Consider the following 18,590-nt stretch of genomic DNA (forward strand, 5'->3'; position numbering starts at 1 on the left):
TAAGCAATTGAAATAAACAATCCAGACCTGATATTCCCAGTGTGGGGACTGACACTGACATTTGGAATTGGCTCAAAATACATGGTTTTGATGCTTGTTAGACTCCAACTCTTTGCTCAGGAAGCACACAGCACAAAGGGAGGGTGCCTGCAGGGTAGGGCTGCATTTGCCTCTTTCAGCCTGATCCTCAAGCTGCTGCTGAAGTGCTCCTCCTGCAGAGGAGCTCACTGCCATGGCTCTGTCAGGCTCAGCAATGGAGGGGTCTGAGGAGGGACAGTGTAATGCCACTTGGCCATGAGTTACAGAGCTTGCAGAGTCTCCCCAGAGGGGGTCCTGTGCCACCAAACCTGTGCAGTGCAGAGCTGCTGTGCCTGGCCTGGGCCCCTTGTCAGACCACCCTGGCTGAGCTGAGTGTGGGACACAAAACCTGCAAGGACTGGGACAGGGAGGAGGAGTATCCTGCAGTGGGTTTGAGCCTGGAAACATCCCTGTGGTGCAGCCAGCCAGGTCACATCTGCTCTCAGCCTCTGCTGTGCACTCCTGCCCCACTCTATCGTTCTTCCAATCTGAAAACAAGGATCCAGTATTGGAGCTGGGCTGAGGGCTGAGGAGCAGGGGGTGGGGAGCAGGGGGTGGCTGCATGGCCCCCTCTCCTTCTGCCTTGGCCCAGCCTACAGTTCCAGGGAGCAGGAGGTCCCTGCAGGGCCAGCACCCCAGTGCCAGGGAGCTGCCCAGTGCCATCCTCTGCCCCTCTGCCTGTGCAAGCACCACTCCCACTCCCATCAATCAGCACAGACCAGGTGTCTGAAGGCATCTCTTGCCAATCACCTTTTATTACCTTTAAAAAGCCAAGAAACCCAGAACAAGACAAAAACTGAGACCGTGTGAACATCATGCAATGGATTCACTTTAAAGCAGGCTGGGGTAGGGAGGGGAAGACCAAAGTCATGTTAGAGGAGCAGTACTGCTGCACCCGTGTGTGACGGCCAGGCCGGGTGGGCTGTCACTGCTGGGCTTGGTGGTGGCTGCTGTGAGTGACCAGATGGATGCTGAAGCAGGAAATGGAAACACACTCATGAGACATCATCCCTGGTAAGGCCAGGTCTGACTCTGACGTGGTGATGGCACTGAGAAATACTCCTAACTCTTGTCTTGGGCACGTTCTGCTTGGGCAAAGTCTCTTTGGAGAGGAGCAGCACAGTCACTCCTCTTACAAGGCTCCTTAGCTCAGTTCTGCTACTCAGCTCAGGCACTCAGTGCAGAGGATCTTATCCAGCAGCAGTGATGTTACCCCACTCTGCCCTGCAGTCTTACTCTGGTGTATTCAAAATTCACAGCACAAACTAGAGCAGAATTACCTTCTGGAAAGGATGTGCTTTGGAGAGTTTCAGCTATCACAGAAATAACTTTGCATCTTGTCCATCATGTGGATGTGACAAAACACATGCCCTTATTTTCCTGAGGTATAGCCAACATTTGGGTTCATTACATTTAATGGAGTGGGGTCACCCATAAAGTTATTCATAAGGTATTTTCTGAGTGTTTTTCACCTTCTCTTTGAAAAAATAAATTATATCAGCATGTTCACGAGGTGCAAATGGGACTGGCATTTCAGCTGTTATTATGTTATTAACTTTTTTAACCTAATAATTTTCAATCAAGAGTGAGAAGCAATTTTCACTCACTCCAGTGACCAGAGCTGGAGATTCTGCCAAGTGTTCTTGTAGGGTTCACCTTGACAGACACCTAATTCCATCCCAAATGGAAATGTTACCCCCGACACTCTCATTGCGGTTACCGAGAATTTCCATTTCCCCTTCGGTTAGGATTTAATTTAGAAGGCAAAGACTTCCTAAGCTATGGGAGAGTAAAGATAGATGGCATGGGAGAAGAAGGCTGATGAAATGTAGTTGACTCCGGATCTGAAATATTTTATCCCTCCTCAATGTAGGTTAAATTATTCTTCACCTTTCCCACATCCATAATTGTCGCTGATCTTGGACCAACTCAAAACCCTACTACTGAGTTCAGTAGACTCAAAATTGCCACTAGAACTGGAAAAAGAAAAAAAAAGAGACTTGTTAGTGTCCATACACAATATCCCAAGACTATACACAGCTATGAGATACAGCAAATTTAAGAAAGGCAATTTTTTTCTCATCACTGAGTATTTATTATATATAACAAATACATGAAAAAGAAAAAACTATATTGTGTGATATAAATAGTTTATTTACATTACAGAAAAACATCAAGACAATGTATACTATTTCAAATATATCCATACATAATCAAATATAGCTGTAGTACATGTTCTCATTGGTGTAGATTACCACAAATGCAAGGCAACATGTGTAGATCTTGTCTTAATCTTTTGTCTATAATACTGTATTTTGTAGTCCAAGCTCTCTGCAGTTAGTTTTGCCATTGTGGAAACATGCGCTCTTTAAATTAACCTTGTCGATGCTCTTGTTGTGTTGTCTGAACTGTAGTGCCCTGTGTTTTGCTTCTGTCTGTGGATTCTGTTGCTCCTGGGACATTTCCTGGAAAAGAGAGTTGTGAGAATACACAGCTCTTAGCAACACATCTGCTCCAGAGGTGGCAGGGGCAGCAGGGACGTGAGGGCGAGAGGGGCATCCTCCAGCCCTCAGTGTGCTTCCTCCTCAGTGAAATGAAACCAGCTGCCACAAAAAAACCCCACCACAACCCCCAAACACATACTGTGAACAAAAGTATGGCAAAGGGAGGTGTTTGGATTCCTGAACCCTGGACACTCACTCCTGCTGCAGTGCAATCCTCCCAAGAGCACCGTGTTGTTCAATGGGTTTATTTTGGGCGAGGTGCGGGTGGAAGATCCATGGTCCATGGATCCATGGCAAGGATGGTCCCATGCTCACCTCGCCAGCGTCCCAGGTCTGTGAAGTGCTTACACAGTGTCTGCAGGAGCTGCCTTTCCAAGCAGCCCCCCTGAGTGTCCCTGGCAATGCTCCATGCTCAGCCCATGAGCCAACAGCCACTGCACTTACAGGTGCCTGCACCGTGCCACGGCTGCTTGGCTTGCTGCGGAAAGCACTTGCTCTGCAAAGCCCCAAGTCTGAAATTCCTTTGGACAGCTGCAGGGGCAAACCCCTCGTGACTCAGGACCTCCAGTGTCCCTCAGCATGGGCACCTTTCAACCTTTCACCTGCCGTGGGGATGCAACATTTCTTCCTAATGGAAAGCTAATGGTGTGTTTCTGGTTTTCTGTCATGGAAAGGCACCCTCAGGCAGAAAGCATGGAGAAGTTTAATCCCAGGTGGAGGCCACAGGATGTTCTAATCAGCTGAAAGCCAAGGGTGGTTATGGTAAAAACTGTGGGCAGCAGCACAACAGAGACTAAAACACTCTTGGAGTGCCACGAGAAGAGGCCCCACAAGACTCCAGATGACATTGGCATGGAAAAAAATTCTCTTTGTATGGGGCTGACTTGTTCTTCCGTTACAGGAGGCTTTCAGCAGCATTAGGTAAAATCCTATGGGTTATGCACTTGGGAGAGCCCACCTCAGTGCAGTGAGAGCTTAAAGCACTTGCCTGCAGCTCTGTGTCAATAACTAAGAGCAGAACAGAGTGAAATTAAATAAAAAAGGTCATTTTTCCCCCCCTGTTGAATGGAATGATGTTATAGTTTTGTGACGTCAACTGAAAGGCTAAACAGGAGCATAAGAACTTAGGAAACATTTTTAAAAATGCTGGAATACAATTATGTAAGTGTCTAGCAAAATATGGGTCAGACTGTCCTGACTTGCTTCACTTTTAAGCCACCAGGACCACCCCCTCATGAGAAGCTGTATGGCTGTGGGCTATATTTTGCCTGGTTCCTTCCTGGGAAGCAGTGAAGTAGGCTGCCCTCATTGCTCCAGGAAAAACCAGGCTGCCTCTCCTGCGCTCTCGGGGGTCAGGGCAGAGCTTTCATTACGGAACTGAGGCAGACTTCAGCCGGTCTGGGATCTCATGACAAACTCATTATTCACTGTGAGCTCCCTGGAAAGGCCATCAGCCTTTGGGAGTGAGGCAGGGAGCTGCTGTTGGCAAGCACAGGGCTGTTCCCTGAGCACCACGGGCACACCGAGAGCCCCTGGCTGCTGCCCCTGTGCGGCCCTTCCTGCCCAGCCCGCACAGCAGGGTCTTGTGGCACTCTGAAGGACATGGCCAGGGACACTTCCACAGGCTGAGACAGCCCCACCAGCACCCAGGGCTCCTCCCCGAGCCCCCAGCATCTGGATTTACAGCCCTGCTTTGCCCCAGCACTCTGCCATGTGAAGTAGGGTTAGGGAACCAGGGCACAGTGGGCACAACCAGACTGATTTTCTATGAAATGTGGAGTGGCCAGGTGGCTGGGGGATGATGAGGATGGTCAGCAATCCCAGGGGATGCAGCTGTGCATGGTGGATACCAACTGCTCCAGCTAGAAGCAAGGAGATGAACATTTCATGGGCACTTTCCCCAAACCAGAACTGACAGTATCTACACCGTTGTTTCAAGCTCGAGAGAAATCAATTCAAATGTAGAGATTACTCCAATTAAGATTATGAAAAAGCTTTTTTGAACCAAAAATGCCCATGTTTCAATTGTGCATTACCCGTGGCTGGGAGCTTGGGAAGGCCCCAGGCTGCTTACACACAATGCTACAGCATTTACAGGTGGGTTGTGTCTGATGTGCAGCAGGGGTTCTTAAGGGGAACACTGGTGTTTAACCAGCTTTTGAGACTTAATCATCTGCTAAAACCGAGTGATAGGTTTTCCTTGGTTCTTAACTCTTTAATCAAAAGTCCTTTGTAGTGCACTGTGTGGGGGGTACATTCATTTATGAGCACAGCAGTTCCATCGATGTAAACCAAGTACTGGAGCACAGGCTGCCCTCCCTCCCTCCACTGAAGCTTTGCTCCCGAGCTCGACTTACTCACAATGTGATTCATAGCAGGTAAAACACGTTATGCATTCATTTTTAATCAAGTTATTTCTTCACATAAATAAGCTGCTGTGACTAAACATTAGGGAAGCACTAAAAATGCAAAGCTGTAAAGAAAACTGCTGAGAATCATTATGACACTAGGCCATACCTATATTATTTGCCATCCTCCTTCACTTTAATCACTGCTTCTTTTTTTGCTTTATCTCTAAGCTAAAAGTCCTTGGGCAGACTGTGCCTTGCTGTGCCTCTTGGCCTCTGGTTCCCTACTCTTCCACCTCAGAAACTTATTCCCACTGCTGGCACTAGTGATGAGTAGCCAAGCACCGAGTCACTTAAACACCAGTCATCATCACTTCTGTTGGTTGCATTTTCAGCTGAGTCCATCCTCTGACTCTGCTGGTTGTGTGGCTACAGAGGTGGTAACTTGGGGGGCCAAGTGCCCAGGAGGCAGAGGAAGGGGCAGGGGCAAACCTCATCTGTCAGCATCCTGTTTATTCAGATTAAAGTGTCTGTGCAACAACAGCCCTAAAAGTTGCCAGGACTTGCTGAGAGCCTTCCAGCAATGGAGGACGCCCCCAGAGATTTGCACCACTGTACAGGTAAAATTGAGGACAGGATTTGCACCACTGTACAGGTAAAATTTTAAGAGCAACGCCAGTAATGATAGCTGGAAGATTACAGTGGTAGTTTTGAGAGGCTCACATGGATGCAGTGCACCAAACTCGGTTGTTAATTAATGAACTGAAGTTGCACTGGAATGAGCAGCAAAGAATTTGGCTGCAATGCCCTCTGAGTGAAGTTTCCCTTCTTTCTCCCAGGAGCCTGGCAAGGTGGTTTCAGTACTTTCAAGAATTCAGGGTGTGGAGTTCAAACCAGTACAGTCAAGTTCTCCAAAACAGAGAACTTCAAAAACTCAATTGCTCATGCATATGCTGCCACAACGCTCTCTTGTCACGTGCATTTCTCTTAGGCCACTTAAGAGCACACTTCTGCAAATGTATCTCAAATCATTATGCTGGGATGGAGCATGCTCTGCAGTAATTACATGCATTACAGAAAAGAGTCAAAAGATCATAAATTGACTTGGTTACAAAGTGTGGGGGGAAAGGTACTGTCTCTGTATGAAAACAGTGTGACAGGTAATTTGCATTACAGTACCAGATCACTCAGAGCTCCCTGTCTTCATTCTTCAATATGAAGTACTTTGCTCACTGCATCAAGGTGACAAAACTAGACTCACTTGACAAAACAATACACATTTATTCCATTATCAGTTACTACACCACTTTCTTTCTCTCACTACACACTGCATTTTTGGTTGTTTGAATTACCCTGTGAATACCACCTCCTGTAATCTACTGCCTCATTTGGTAGTTGCCATTCAGGTGATGAACTCTGGCTAAAAAAGGTTTTGTTTTGTGCCTTTAGGCCAGAGAAGGATTTATGAATGTTTTTTATTCTTTTCTTGGAACAAATGCTCTACACTTGTCTTCCAGCCAGGTAGTGCAACATGGGGACTGAAATACAGATTTTATTATATATGGAGGTATGATACCAGACATTTTTTTTCATTTTAAAAAGAAAATAATTTTTAAAAGAGGGATTTATCAGTGCTGCTAGCTGAATTACTTTAACCTTGTGATTTTTAAGAGAAGCCTGTAGATGTCTGACCTTCAGAACTTACCCCAAGCCCTCCCAGAGACAGTAACACAGTCAAGTAGGGGAGTAGAGCAGCACATGGAGGGGAAGGATTGCATTTACCCCTCTCATTCTGAACTACCCTGGGGCTTTTTCCATTCACACAACCCTCTGCTCCTCACTAAAGAAAAAACCCTGAGTACATCATATATGGAAGACCCTAAAACATATGCAGTGCCTTTGAACATGCACTCAAGCCTAATGAAATAATTTAATCAGTGGGGCTGCAAACAGGCTTAAAAGTCTGTATGCTTTGCCTGATTAGGACTAAGGGAATGGGCCCTTAAGGAAACCAGATGGAGATATGATTAGTTTTATTAAGTGTTGATCCAGCTGCTGTATTTATATTTCCCCTGTTTGTATGAACAATATTTGTCCAAGCATCTGAATACAAAACAGAGAACTTCACTTGCTGTAGGCACCGTTGCTACCTAAGTTTGATTAAGATGGAAGTAAAAAAATCAGTCATAATAATGAAGGAGCACTTGCTGGCTGGACCAGATGATATCTTCTGTTTGTTGGTGAATTAAATAGCATTTGTTATCAGTAGTGTCACTGCAGAAATCAGTATAATCAGCGCACATTGCAGGAAAAACAAATGTATTTTCTCTTTCTACTGTAAAATACCGGAGATACTGACCTTGTAATACAAAGGACTACAACACAGATGATAGCAATCTGGATGGTTCCAATCACAGCTGCTATTAAGACATACTGAAATCGTACTGGACCTGGAACCACATATAAAACGCTGTAGTCCTTTTTTTCACAGTGTTGTCCAGTATAGCCGGCATCACATCTGAAATAAAAAATATTTGTTCCTCATTATACCTGCTGCTTTCAAAGAATACTGGAAAAATTGTATGTGGAAAGAAAAATCAGTGGCTGAAGCATAAGCTTATGTGTTGTGGTTTTTTTTTTTTTTTTTTTGCAGAATGGACTCCCACAGAGAGAATATCAGTGAGTGCTCTGCCTCTCAGAGGGAAGACTTGTGGTCCTCAGTGTCACCAAGGTCTGTGAGAGTGAACAACACTGTGAGAGTGTCAGGAGGGGCCCAGGGGACCAAGACATAACTGGCTTCAAGTGGAACTACTTGCACGTTGTGATGAGAACCCATTTAGTTCCTTGCACAACATACTTTAGATTTCTCCTTTTCTTTGGGGAGATGGGGGAGGGTGAAAAGCCATCGAGCTGTGGTTCCTTATGCAGATTACCCCTAAGGAGGTGATAAGCAATCATCCAGACTCCATATGAAATGTGATTAGATGTTCCTGAAAGTGGATACATCATTTACATTTCGTCTGGTTGCTATAAAAAACCCCTTTATTGATGCTGCAGCCATCCACCCCGATGCTGCCTGCTGCACTGCTCACCAGTTCCCCTCCTGCAGCCTGATATTTCCACTCTGCTCTGTGATTTTGCTTTTACAGTTCTAGCTCTTGCCCTGTTTCCCCTTAATTGCCCAAGCAAGATGTGAAAATCCAGGTCAATGGCAGCAGCAACTGTCAGGGACTGAGACAGATGGCTTGGGCTCCTCTCAGGTGTGTTAGTGGAGCACTAACCCTGATGGGTTAAGCCTTGTGCTTCCTTGCTTTTCCTCCCCTGCATTCCCACAGCTGCCAGCACCTTGAGGAAATGACATTTTTCAGCTGAATGGAGCACCTAAAACACAGAAGCTGCAAAGAGCAAAATGTGTCCTGGCTGTTTGTGTGAGCTGGGAGAAGCTGGTTTGAGGTTCTGCCCTGGGGAGACTCTGGCGTATATCTTTGTGCTCCGATTCCAGTGTCCCAGGAAAATGGTGCTTCATGTGTAACAGTCCCTTTCCAGCCACCTGGCCACTGGGTGCACTTGAGAGGCAATATCTGCCCCTGAGCAGGGAGGCATTCACTGCAGGAGCACCACAGTGCTTTCACTATATTCCTCTTCCCTGCCCAAACCTCCTCCAAAATCCCCTCCTGCTGAAGCCAGCTGCCCCACGAGCACCACTACTGTCCCAGCAGGGACACACACTGGTGGCACCCCTCTCCCTCAGGCTCAGGAGGGCACCTAGTGAGGTCTGGGTGCTCTGTGAAGGGCTGTTAAAAACACATCTAAATATAACTGAAGGTTACTAGATGGTTTTACAGTCAATTAACATTGTTCATAACTCAATACACTTTTGGGACTTCGTTGAATAATTTAAGTCTGATGGATTTTGTAGCACAAAGGGCCATGGTTGCCATTATTTTCCATAGCTGATCCAGATTAAGTGTTTCTGTAAGTCAGTATTTCCATGTGTGTAGCCTACCCTTGCTGGTAGGAGAAGGGTTACCTGCAGGATGGTTCCAGCATGTTTGTGGAGTGCTCACACTTTCCATGCATGCAGAAGCCGTTGTAATGCTCTGGACAAGGGATGTAGATCCCTCTTGCACTTTCTTCCAGTTTATTTGCATTCTCTGTGAACACAGGTGAAGGGGAACGTTAACCTGACCATGTAGGATAAGGTGAAGTGATGGAAAGAACTCAACATAAGAGAGGAAGGAAAAGAAAAAAAAAGAGAGCAAGATGTGAAAGATGTTGTTCACACAAAGCAAGAGCAAGGGTTTGCCCCTTCAAACAGGTTGGCTGATTTTGCCCCTTCAAACAGGTTGGTGAGATTTGCAAGGGTTTATCTCACTCCTTTCTAATTCCTGTTAAGTTACAGCAAACGAGACACCTGAGAAAATAATGTGACTATTCAAAATCTGATGACAGAACAGCACATGCAAAATACCTGCTTATTTCTGTTTTACTTTATAGACTGTCTCCCCAAACGGAGACAAGGTTGGGAGAAGGTTGGGAAAGAGAGTCTGGACATTTACATGTACTACACATTATAAATTTCTTAATTAAACAGAACATATACAGAAAGACCATTTTATGGCTGAAGCAGAGCAGGAGTCCAGAGCTGAAGTTTATCATCAGTGCTGCACATCCATGCCCCAAAGCCCAGTGGCCTCCTCCACATCCCACAGCATCCAGCACTTTAAACCACTCTGATGTTCTGAGCCTACTTCTGCAGCAGTTAAAGAGTCACTGAGACTGCAAATCCTGGGAAACCCCTTCATGCAGCCAGGAAAATGAAGGCTTCATTTAGTTTTGAAACAAGTATGTGCTCAAATTCACAGGCTGGAACACAGAGTGTCACCACCATGAACTCACATGAATTTTGTAGGCCACCAAGGTATTAATTAATCTGGGTAACTTTGCCAAATTCTTCCATTTAACCAATGCTAACATTCCTTTTTCTGTGATAGTGTCTTCTAGCCATGATTAATTAAAAACAGAAGAATAAATCTCATGATGGATGTCTGAGGAAATGTAGCTTGCACGCAAATAAGTTGAAGCATTTTTATCTTCCAAAGGAAGTCCCTGAGTGTTATAAAACAATTGCAATTTGTGTTCTGCCTCCAAGCCAGTCATGCCAGCAGCAGGCATGCTTAGGTATTATCCCACCTCTGGGAAAAGTGTGTGCAGCAGATCCAGGATCCAGATTTTCATAATGAATTTCTTTTCTGTCGCTGCTGTCCAAGGAGAGTTGTAAGAGTCTCTAACCACTTGCACTAATAAAGTTGGTTATATTGTCCTTATGTGGAAACAGGCAAGGAGCAGCTCCCAGCAAATGAGAGTGACAGGCAACCTCTGTGTCCCTGCTGACAGCATCAGCTTCTCTCTCATCCTTAGGATTTTCAGGACCTCTGCACTCTGGACCATAAGTGCATCTCTTCAAATGCACATGTGCTGAACACAAGCCCAATTCTGTCCTGGAAATCCCTTAAGACAGAATAAATGTGTGTGATGTGTCAGCTATCAAGGGACTTGCCCATGGCACACACAGAGATCTCAGTGTGCTCAGGGCTTGTGGGACTCCATACCCATGGAGTGATCACTTATGCACTGTGCCTGCTGGGTTCTGGGCATGTTTGACCTCTGCTATGGCCCAATTCAAATCTATTTCTGTCCAGGAAACTGCAGCAAGAAGTATGGGATCCTTATTAATACACTTTTTTTTTTCCATGGTGGAAAACATAATGCCATTTCCTTCAAGTCCTCCATTACCAGAGGAAGTTTGCTTCCTCTCTGAAGAACAGGAGACGGCTCTGTGTGCACATGCACATCTGTGTGTATCTCTGATTGTTCCTTTTCAGCTACTGAGGTACCTCTGCCATGTCTGTGCACCCCCACCCAGTGCAAGAATCCCTCCTCTCTCAGATCAGCCAGCAGTGTGATTAAAATGGTATGAAATCCTTTTTTTTTTTTTAAAGGCTCACTTCTAGATGGGAGGAAATTGTAACTTTCAGGACAGCCTCACCTGGGACTTGAAAGGGGGTCCAGGACCTATGTGGACGTGCAGATGCCCTCACTGTGTGTAGGCTGTAGGGCTGGCAATCATGTGGGCAGAAATCCACATGTTGTTTTCTTTAACAAGGTCTTTAGCACACTTTAAAGTAAATCCAGGATCATGCAGAACTTGTAATTACACCTCTAAACATAATGTTGTGATGGAAAATGCTTTACTGAATCTAAAATGAGATGGCTCAAGCTTTGCTAGCATTTGTAGGATAAACACTTCATAGGGTAAACACTTCATACAGGAACACTTGTCACCTGTCTCAGAAGAGCCCACAAAACTTAGACACAAATTATCTGTATCTCATTTTGACTGATGACTCCTCCAACAGAGTCAGGGATTTATATAAAGGCAGAGAGGGGGAAAAAACCACATTTTTAGTTTACTTGAAATACAGACCACAATAAAAACATCATTTCGTTCAGACTGAGAATTTTCCTGCCTCAAAACAGGTTATTTTTCTCACTACAAAATCCATCTTTTTGGAGCCAGTGTAGAGACCCAAACACCCAGGCATGCTCTAAAAGCCCCTTCATGTTAAAATGGACTGCTCCCATTTCTGGGAGGACCTGAGCACTTTTCAGCAATCCAGCTGTTGATGAGATACTAATTCTTATGAATGCATCACAGGGTTTACATCACCATGAACAAGAACTATAAACTGATTCTAGAAAGACAGGATATAAATGAAAACAATGCTGAGGTTATGAAGCAAACAAGAACTGTACATATTAAAAAAAATTAAACGTAAATTAAAGAAATTAAGACTTCCAGCCAAAAAACTTTGGATTATTTATAAATTCAGTATTGGATGCAATTTGTACAGTATCACTACAATAAGGAGTCCCTCTACCACCCCAACCTCACACTTACAGAGAGGTAAGCTAAATACAAACCTACTTTTTTCCAAGCACAAGTAGATCTGTATGCATAAAGCAATGACACAGACCAAATTCAAAGTTACTCAGGTTCCAGTAATGTTAAATTCAATAGCTCCTCTTCACACACTAGACTTGCTGCATTGTTACTGGCAACAATGTGGGCAAGTTTTATTTGTGCCAGAAGGACAGACTTGTACCTTTTTGTGATGGACAGGATTTGAAGCAGAAGTCAGCTGCAAAGACTAAAGATTGGACTGACTGGATCACTCTCTCCTATCTCTGGACAAAAGAAATTCCTGCCACATTTCTCAAAATGCTTGTGTCCTTTTTATTCCAAAAAAGAAATACATCCTCCCCCTCCAGATCAATTGTACTCAAGAATCTGTTTCTTGAAGCACTTTTTGTGATGGAAAAAGTCACTCTGATGAAACCAACATCTTTTGCATTTCTGCAGCATTTTTTTCATCTTTAGCCTAACATGACATTTCATATTGTTCCCATCCCTTGTTAGTGCCAGCACATGACATGATAGCCGATCAAATAAGACACACTAGTCAAAACACATTATTTTTAAGTGCATGGAGGCCAGATGCTACTTTGTGTAGCTTGAAACAGCTTATCATCTCTCACTGGAGAAGTGTCCCAGCTGAACTCTTGCTCTCCAGCCTCTCTGAATGGCAGGGAGATGCTGAAATGATGAGCTACTTCTTTGGAATAAACTGGATCCTAAAAAGATACCCTGTGTGGCTGACTACCCACTCAGTGATCTTGCACTCCCTGATGGATTGTCTTCTGAAATGTTCAATAAATTATTTAAAGCTATCTTGTCTAAATTCCTTAATATCTGTGCCTGTTCTTGTCTTTCATCAAGAAGGCACAGAAGAATGATTTCCAATATATTCTGTATAATTTTAATTTTAATTTCTGGTTTAGCTATATGGCTTTCCTTCAGTCTTTGGAAGTTGGATGTACTCCACTCAGATTCCCAGGTAACTGTTTCAGTGAAAGCTGAAATTGAAAAGCTGGAGCAGCCTGCCTGGTGGCAGGATGTGACTCTGCAAGTGGTAAAAACCAGGCAGCCAGACTCTTCTCTGGACTCTTCCCCAGCTCCCATCTGAGCTAACGTGGAGCTTCTGTTCCACAACCAAACATGAGCACTAGTGCTGCTAACAAAGGAATAAATCCATTAGTGCCCTTGATAAAGATTATATGAAGTACTGTCTGGAGTGCCCAGAAAATTCTTTCCAGACATAAGGTCCTACAATCCACTTTAGAGAAATAAAAATAAAAATCTAGGCAAAAAATAGGATTTTTGTATCCAAGAACTGACTGTCAGGCACTTAACAATTAGTTCTGCAGGGCTGATAAGTCTGTCATTCTTCATGTGTGAATCAGTGAGACTTTCTAGGTGATTTCAAGCAAGCAAAGTAGAATATACACAGCCCATAAATTCTGATGTTAACACTTTGGCTGATGTACAGCAGGTAATGTTAGAGCTTTGGAAATAATATACCCATATGAGAAAATATTGGCTCACATACAATATTAACACCTAGTGTACAGTCATCCCTGGACCAAGGGAAGGCCTTAAAATACATACAGACACATATATTTAATCAAATAAGGGATGAGACAGTGAATGATGTGCAGCAGAAGCTATTTTGACACCTATCTCCTTGGAAAAAGTGGTTAAGGAGAATTGACTTACATAATAATTTAATCTTTTAATACTGCTGAGGTCAGTCAAATTTGCAGACGGAAGCTCTTGCTGATATTGAAGTAGTGACTCCTTACACATCACATTATCAGAGGACACATGAAGGGAAAAAGGGATTTTTGGGTCAAATGTATGCCTTTAACATTCTCAACCTCTTTTGGAAGCATATTCCCCTCATACCTGCCTGGCAGGTCCCAAAGAGATGCTGCAGAGCACAGCACTGGGAACCTTCTTAAGAAAGCTCTTCTGCTCTGCATGAAAGAGACTTTGTGTGCAATTCTTGTTTGAAATCAAAACAAACATGCAGAGAGTATCCACCTGTGGAGCAAAGGCAGGGATGCTCTGAGTTTTGGGAAAGAGCTGCAGGTGATTGACTACAGGTGAGAATCTGAACCTGTGGATGAGCCTAGGCATATTTATGTTACTCATCCTCAGTCTTCACAGAGTCAGCAACTGCTGCTCTTTGGATGTTAAAGGGAACTTTCTCAGGCCAGGAACATCTGCAGGAATGGTTGAAAGGTCCAGGAGAAGGATGATAATGGTGCTGCTCCCTCTGAAAGCGCAGAATTGCTTTAGCAGGTTTGCTGGTACTTCAACAGCATCCAACAGGAAGTGAGATCCCACAGCAGCTTGGGGATGAAGTCCTTGGGCAGGATTTCATTTCTGCCATAATAAATCCCAGCTCAGAGCCAGCTCTGATGAGAGAACAGAACTTTCCCCTGGGTCTTGGCTGACCAGCTCCAAGGCACGTTGTCCTTGGCAAACCTGCGCTGCTGCACTCTGCCAGCTGCTCAGGGCCAGCCCAGGGGGCACCTTCACCCCTCACCTTCCCTTCTCCTGAAACCTGCCTTTACAATTCCACAGTGCCTCTTCACAATGAAGGAAATGTGTGCAAGCAACTCGCCTGAAAATCACTGTTTGGGTGGGCGTTGAGTGAGAATTCCGAAGGAAGTGCTTACTGCTGCTCAAGAGGGAGCTCACCAGCCCACTCTCCCTGAGAGCAAGAGGAAAATGAGACACCAAATGTCAGCTGAAGACGTCTGGCACCACTATGTTGCAGCCTGAGCCTAAATTCCTCCTGCAGCCACTCCAAGTACAAACTTGAAGCTAGCTTTTCTACATAAACTGCACAAAAAATACCCTTCCCATATTAGCTGCTTCACCAAGGGGAAAAAAAGAAATGGAACATGGTGAAATAAATTACATTCACTTCTTTTCTCAGGCACAAAATAGGCTTGCTGAACACAGTAATTTATTAATTTTAAATGTCCCTATGCAAATCAGTTCCCTGGAATAAGATAAAATCCATTTTCCTTTTTAAAAATAATCTAGGGCTTTTTATGTTTGAGATGATGGCAAGATGTCCTAGTGCACTTCGAAAAAAAATATTGTGCTCTGTCTTTGCAGCAATGCATCATAATTATTCAGCCTGCTGCCATAATTAATAATAGAAACCAATGAATTAAGACACTAATAATCCCCAGATGTTCAAATGGAGAACAGAATACTTTCAGCTTGTCAGCATATATATGGGGGCTATGCTATATATGTTAAAGCTCTTGCTGAACTTTGGAAATCAAGAAGCACTTTTATTTACAACATCTGTGAATGTATCTTCCTTCTTTGAGAAAAGTGATTGAAATCAAGCAACTTGTTAATCATTTTCCTGCATACATAACAAGAACATTTGTCTACTCAAAACTAAACCAGGACTGGTTTTTATTTTTTTTTTACCCTTGTCTTTCGCAATGTCTGTTGTCCCCTTGAATTCACAGATGCCTTACCCTAGAGATTGTTACAAGCCCCTAAAAGCCAAGGCTCCTGCATGTAAAAGAAGGTTATACCAAGTAATTATTGCAATACAAGGTGCAATACAACCCAAAGTTGCACAGTGATGTGGGTATGTGGCAGCAAGCACTGCTCACACCTCTGAACAGGAACACCCAGCAATGTAAGCTAAACTGCAAGAGAAAAAACACCACATGGGCTAATGTGTTACTCCAAAGCAGCATTTTCTCCATGCCCAGGTGCTCACAGTAGGCTCAGCTCCTCCCTGGGGTGATTGTTTCATTCAGGGAGGCAAGGCAGGCTGCTGCTCACCTTGTCTGACCTCCTCTGCTTCCCTGCCACATTTCAGCCTCTCACCAAGAGCAAGGCCACCCCGAAAGCAGCAGTCACTGCTTTTTGATGCTGCACTCCACTCTTGATTCCAGGACATCAGGAGCAGGCTGATCCCCTGAGCTCTCCCTCTCAATCCACCCTTGATTCCAGGATGTTCAAGGGAGGCTGATGCACTGGGCTATCCCTGCAGCAGCTCCACAGATGACCACTGTGAGGTCCCCAGCTCTCCGTGTCATCTGTGTGTCACCTGTCCCCAAGCCATCTCCCCACATTTTTGTGGATGAAGTAAACAGAGCTCTTTAAGGCAGCCACTGCCAGGCCCAATCTTGAGGGCTGCAATCATTGCTACGTTGTGATTTAATGATGCAGGGCTGTATTGTGGGTTTATCAAAGCCCTAGGTAAAGGGGCCCAGTTTGTGCTGCCTTCTTTTGTTCAGGATTGAATAAATCTGTGTTAACCCCATTCTTAGAACAGATCAAATGCCTCTTCGTGCTAACTCAGCTACTCTTTGTTTTTGGCAAGCTGCTGACGTTCCCTTCACTCAGATTCTCCTGCCTAAGAGAGATGCCACCAGCCCTGTGGGAGCAGCATCCTCCCCCTTCAGAAACCAGCAGTGTAAAGTAATAAAGTTTATCTCCTTGCACATGATCTCCTTAGGCAGCTCATGACAGAGCCCTTAGAGGATGAGTTAACCTTATTATTATTGTAATTCTGTGTTGAAGAAGAGTTGGTGTCAGTTTAGAGATTTGTGAGGTTCCCTCCAATTAGGCTGCGTGCCTGAAGACACAGGGGCGAGTGCTGGATCCATCACACGGCACTGCAGGAGCAGAGTGGGTGTCACCCTCTGTGAGAAATTCCTCCCAACAGCTGAGCCCACAGCTTGTTTTCTCTCCCATCCACCTCTCCTCCAGCTACTCATTAGAGTCAGTTTTGGAGGGGGTAAAAAATGGACAGGAACAACCAGACCAGGGCTCCTCTATATGTCCTTCTCTCTGACAAAGTAAGCCTGAGAGTTTCAATTTACTGCTTAATACCAGATTTAACAGAGATGGAAACACCATCCCAGTATGTGGATGTTAGCAGCAGAAGATGCTTCTTTCAATCAAATTGTGTCTCCTTCAGAGAAAGCAGGTGTGGATCTGCAGAGGATGGCTAGGAGGGACATTACCAGAGGAATATCTACATTTAGCACTGTATTTTGGGGCACAGCAGACAGACCACCACCCCATCCCTGCTGAACAGCCCCAGCAGCACACAGACATCATTCTCACTAACCAGCAGCTCTTTACAACCCTTCCCAGACTAGTACTACAGTGACACAGCACTATTAGTTAACTTTGTTATGTGATGATTAAGGAACAAAACTCCCCGAACTTGACCGAGTGGCGTCCTGCTGTTTCTGCTTTGTGTGCTACTATGCAATTTCTATATCAAAGCAGCCCGGCTAGTGCAGCACTCCAGAGCAGCTTATTTATATGTAGATGTGGCTATATGACATTTCCAAATGCCATACATTTGCATATGAAGGTTCCACTTTTTTTCCCCAACTTCAAGTAAACAGTCTGCTGTGATGCAGTGCTTTCCCTCACTTGGAGCTGACTGAGAACCATCCTCCTTAAACAGCTGAAAAACCCCCTGAAACGATTAATTTTCACAATTCAGCAACCTTAACTATCAATAGTGTCTCTGGGTGGGTCTTGTGATTTATAGCTGTACCTTTGATACCAAACCAAGCACAGAGAGCAAAACTGCAAGACCTTAAGATTTCATATGAAATGGCTACAGATAATCTGCAATACCAATCAATATTTGCAAATAGGCCTCAGACATATGATGGAAGCTTGTGGTCATCCTAAAAAAGCCTGTGGGTCACATTCATTATAGCTATGAAGATGGTATTGATTTTTGTCACTGATTTTCCACTTGAAAACAAGAGCAGGAGCATGTTGCAGGAGCCACTGAGGAGCTCTGAAACTGCAAACCTAACACAAAAACCCCAACCTTATGTAACACCAGGAAAGCCAAGTGGACATTATATATTCAGCTTTCTTGTCAAAGAAGATAAGGCTGAAGCAGATGGTATGTGGGCAAAGTTTCAACCTGAATACATTGCCTTCTAAAAACCAACAGTGCTATGAAAACAGCCCGGTTTTGTGGCATGAGGCCCAAGAACACGTTACCTGCACATGGAAGAGCTCAGGCCTCAAGGTGTGTGCTGTGGAGGGGCTGGAAGAGTTTCCTGTTGGCAATGTGTGCATGGCCAAACACGACTCTCAGCACTTCTGCCACCTTGCATGAGTAGTATGAATTACGTGTAATACAGACGGAGCTCCATCCTCGTGTACACTGCAGCTGGGATGCACAGGCAGGGTGTGTGCTGAGGGAAACACTCCTGGGGCATCACCAGGCAGTGTGGGAGGGCTGGTGGGCATGGTGGTCACCAGACATCAGCTGTCCTTCTCTCCCACAGCTCAGCCCTGCTCCCAGCCTGAGCTCCCTGCTCCCTCCACATCCCCTTGGGCTGGGAAACACCGATGTAGGGATGAGCTGCTCCCGTGAGCCCCGGGGCTCTGCCTGCTCTCAGAAGACCATGACAGGCACTTCCTGACTGTGACAACAGGCACAACAACTCCCAAGAGTCACCTTCGCTGTGGTCTCAGCTTATGGAGTTTCATCCACCCGCCACTGCATTTCTAGAGCACCTCATCCTCCACTGCCAACTGGTAGATAGCATCAACTATGACAAATGGGATGAGGTGCCAGAAAGCTGATAAATACTTTTGATATGGCTCTAAAAATAGTGAAGGGATATTTGTATCCTTCTGACACTTTTTGAAAAGTAGATGGATATG

At 44.8% G+C, this 18,590-nt stretch overlaps 1 protein-coding gene across 1 annotated transcript in view; it reads right to left on the minus strand.

Moving 5' to 3' along the window:
• Window positions 1-805: 805 nt before the first annotated feature.
• TMEFF2 (transmembrane protein with EGF like and two follistatin like domains 2) overlaps window positions 806-18,590 on the minus strand; it is a 125,072-nt gene continuing 107,287 nt past the window's right edge. The window contains exons 8-11 of the mRNA XM_064717784.1: window positions 8,961-9,084; window positions 7,290-7,448; window positions 2,457-2,543; window positions 806-2,054 (exon numbers count right to left, since the gene is read on the minus strand). Of these exons, the coding sequence (XP_064573854.1) occupies window positions 1,958-2,054; window positions 2,457-2,543; window positions 7,290-7,448; window positions 8,961-9,084 (467 nt within the window). The 3' untranslated portion in view covers window positions 806-1,957. The remainder of the gene's footprint in view (window positions 2,055-2,456; window positions 2,544-7,289; window positions 7,449-8,960; window positions 9,085-18,590) is intronic.

This window comes from Zonotrichia leucophrys, chromosome 7, assembly GCF_028769735.1.
Source record: "Zonotrichia leucophrys gambelii isolate GWCS_2022_RI chromosome 7, RI_Zleu_2.0, whole genome shotgun sequence".
Lineage (NCBI taxonomy): Eukaryota > Metazoa > Chordata > Aves > Passeriformes > Passerellidae > Zonotrichia > Zonotrichia leucophrys.